At 39.1% G+C, this 2880-nt stretch overlaps 1 protein-coding gene across 1 annotated transcript; it reads left to right on the top strand.

The window, feature by feature from the left end:
* Window positions 1–2029: 2029 nt before the first annotated feature.
* On the top strand, window positions 2030–2446 carry LOC113272769 (calsequestrin-1-like). The gene has a single exon (XM_026522566.1). The coding sequence runs from the start codon at window positions 2030–2032 to the stop codon at window positions 2444–2446; it is 417 nt and encodes a 138-aa protein (XP_026378351.1).
* Window positions 2447–2880: the final 434 nt, after the last annotated feature.

The raw sequence follows: 2880 nt of genomic DNA, 5'->3' as shown, positions 1-2880 counted from the left end.
TGAAATCAGAGTAATAAAATAAGTGGTGATATTACCATTTCATGAGATCAGCTGTGGATTCGACCATGAAATCGGAGTAAGATCTATTACCATTTCATGAGATCAGGCATGGATTCGATCATGAAATCGGAGTAATACATTTATCTATTAACATTTCGATCATGAAATAGGAGTAATGAGATAAGATAGATTATCTTCTAGGAATTCAATGGTCAATATGACCTAGAATTTAATCTCTTGCGTATAGTCAGTAAATCGGCGAGTGTTGCTAATGTCCCGAAGACGTTTTTCCCTCTCAACATTTCATGTATGGAGGACCGCCTGAGTCTATACACGGGTCTCTATACATAGTCAGGAACAGTGAGTATCACCGTCCTGAAGACGTTATTCCTCTCAATCTTACGAAGAACCTCCCAATTGTTCTTCCATGTAGAGGCGAATTCCTCCATGTAGTTAGGGAATAGTGAGTGTCACCGGCATCCTGAAGGCGTTAAGCTCTCAATCTTACGGAGAACTGCCCAATTGCGTTATTCTACATAGAGGATATGATGAAATGCCTGGTGTCGAACGCTCTGGAGAGTCCTTTCGAGCGACATATGCATCATACTTCGTAAAACACGAATCGTCACATGGATCCCTGAAGCCGCGTCAGAAACATGATTTTACGGTTTTGACCTTTGTTGAAAATCCATCATCTACATTAAGTCCCCTGCTTAGTGAGGAACAGTCATGTTCCGCAGTAAGCATTAAATGGTGATTTTCAGTCGACGAGATCAGTGGTTGAACTTAGTCTACAAAGGTAGTTTCAGAATCCTCGATTTACCCCAATGATGTCATGTACGAGCAAATACACAGATAAGAACCCTGATAGTAAGATAGAGTGTCATCCCATGAGGGTGGAGAGATGAGTCACTGCTGATTTGGTCGGTTGAAATTCCAGTTTTGGTCAGTTCAGCGTATACGGGCTCGGCCCAAAAAAGGAAATCCTTGTTTTAGGAACAGACGTTCGTTTAAGAAACAAACAAAATAAACCTGAGTCTAATGACATAAAATTTTGTGTATGAGCTTTCATGAAAACCAAAATTTTATTTTTTAAATATGTGAGATTTTACAAAGTGTATAAACCCTCATTTCAAAGGTGGATGCTCGTACAAGAGAAAAGTTTTTTTTTTTTGAATAGACGTGCGTGTGCTAGTAATAAAATTTTGTCTATGATCTTTCATGAAAAATTTTGTTTTTGAAAATATACTCTCGTTTCAAAGACGGATGCTCACGAGAGGGACCAAGAAAATGCATATTTTCAAAGTTACGTGAGTTTCACGTTATATATTTTTGTAAAATCAATGTTTTGATTTTGAACAACTATTGAAAGTAGACAATTATTCACGGTGAAATAGTATCTGTACGTGAGTTTTCGCAATTGTAGAATGGACGTCTGTCCAATTTTCGAAAAACCAGTGGATGTTCACTCAGTAAAAATTTACGTGGGTTGTTCACGGTTTTATGAAAATCAATTTATGATTTTTGAGTAATTGCTGAAAGCAAACAATTATATTCGTGATGACATAATGTATGTATGAGTTTGGCGATTTTATAGTATATGCACACATGTAGAAAATCGACGAACGTTCACATGAAAGGTTATATGAACTATTCATAGTTTTGTGAAAAGTCAGTGTTGACTCTAGAATGATAAGTTTTGCTCGTCTTCGCAGGTTTGAAGGAGTGAGCAAGTTTTCGAAGTTTCGAGTCATCACTAAAGTCTAGTGAAACTGTAAAATAGGTAAGAGTTGGGGATTACCATTTTCTTTGTTGAAACTGATATCATTAGGTCGTTTGTAATTCTGTGCTTCTGATTTGATTCCAGACAATGATGGTTTCCACCAGCAGCAACAGCGATTACTCCTCCAGCTCTTCTGATGAGGATTCCAAGTCTTATGCAGCCAAATCGCGAGCTAAAACGAATTATGTTGAGGGATCTAAAGATAGCATACCCCTTAATGACCGAAGGATCTCTTATGAAGAGCTCATGAAGAGAAATTCCCAGGATGATGAGATGGAGGATCGTCGACGTAGAAAGGATCGAATCTGGTGCAGGATACAGGCGGCTGAAGAGAGGCGTCGATTTCTTGATGGTGTACCCTCCGAATCTGACGCTAATGCTTCTGAAGTGGAAACTGTGTGGGTGGTACGGAATTACGAGATTAAGCCAGACCTGCGTACCAGAGAACTTCAAAAGATTGCGAAGCAGGTTGAAGCTGAACTCGAAGCTGAGTACGAAGCAGAGGATGACTCGGACTCAGATGATCCTAATATCCACCCAGACTTCATCAATGGGCGCGATAGTGATTCTGATGAAGAACTCGAAGAGGATTCTGCAAAGGACAATGATGATGAATCTGATAATTCTGACAAGTCTGATGACTCTGACGAATTTGACAATTAATTTGGCTCATAAACCTCTCTGAGATTATTTATTTTCCGTTGAAGTAGATGTTCTCTGGTTTAAACAGCTTGGATGTAGAGATGTTTCTTTAGAGATTATTATTTTTTGAACCGTAATTCCTTGTAGTATCTCCTTTCTGAATTTTCCTCACATCTCCAGTAGATGGACCAATGTCCACATAGACAATAATTACCCACAGAATGCAATCACATGAGCTGTCTAGAAAACATGTGGCCTACCAGACGATCAATCCGTAGTTGTAATGTTGATTACGTCCGAACTGTCAGTCCCCAGCATTGTTACTCTTCTCCCATCTGTCACGCATCTGATTCGAGATTTAGGGTTTCAGTAGAAACCACAACAGACTTGTTTATCCATTAGGGGATAAGCATCCATATTGGACTTAGGGTTTTATTTAAACAGTCGACCATCTG

The sequence above is a fragment of the Papaver somniferum genome, chromosome 4 (assembly GCF_003573695.1).
Source record: "Papaver somniferum cultivar HN1 chromosome 4, ASM357369v1, whole genome shotgun sequence".
Classification (NCBI taxonomy): Eukaryota; Viridiplantae; Streptophyta; class Magnoliopsida; order Ranunculales; family Papaveraceae; genus Papaver; species Papaver somniferum.
Note: the sequence above shows the minus strand (reverse complement) of the source record. Positions and strands in the feature narration are given on the sequence as shown.

What these genes read in the sequence shown, in the direction of transcription:
- LOC113272769 (XM_026522566.1), top strand. Translation starts at nt 2,030, where the DNA reads ATGAAGAGAAATTCCCAGGATGATGAGATGGAGGATCGTCGACGTAGA.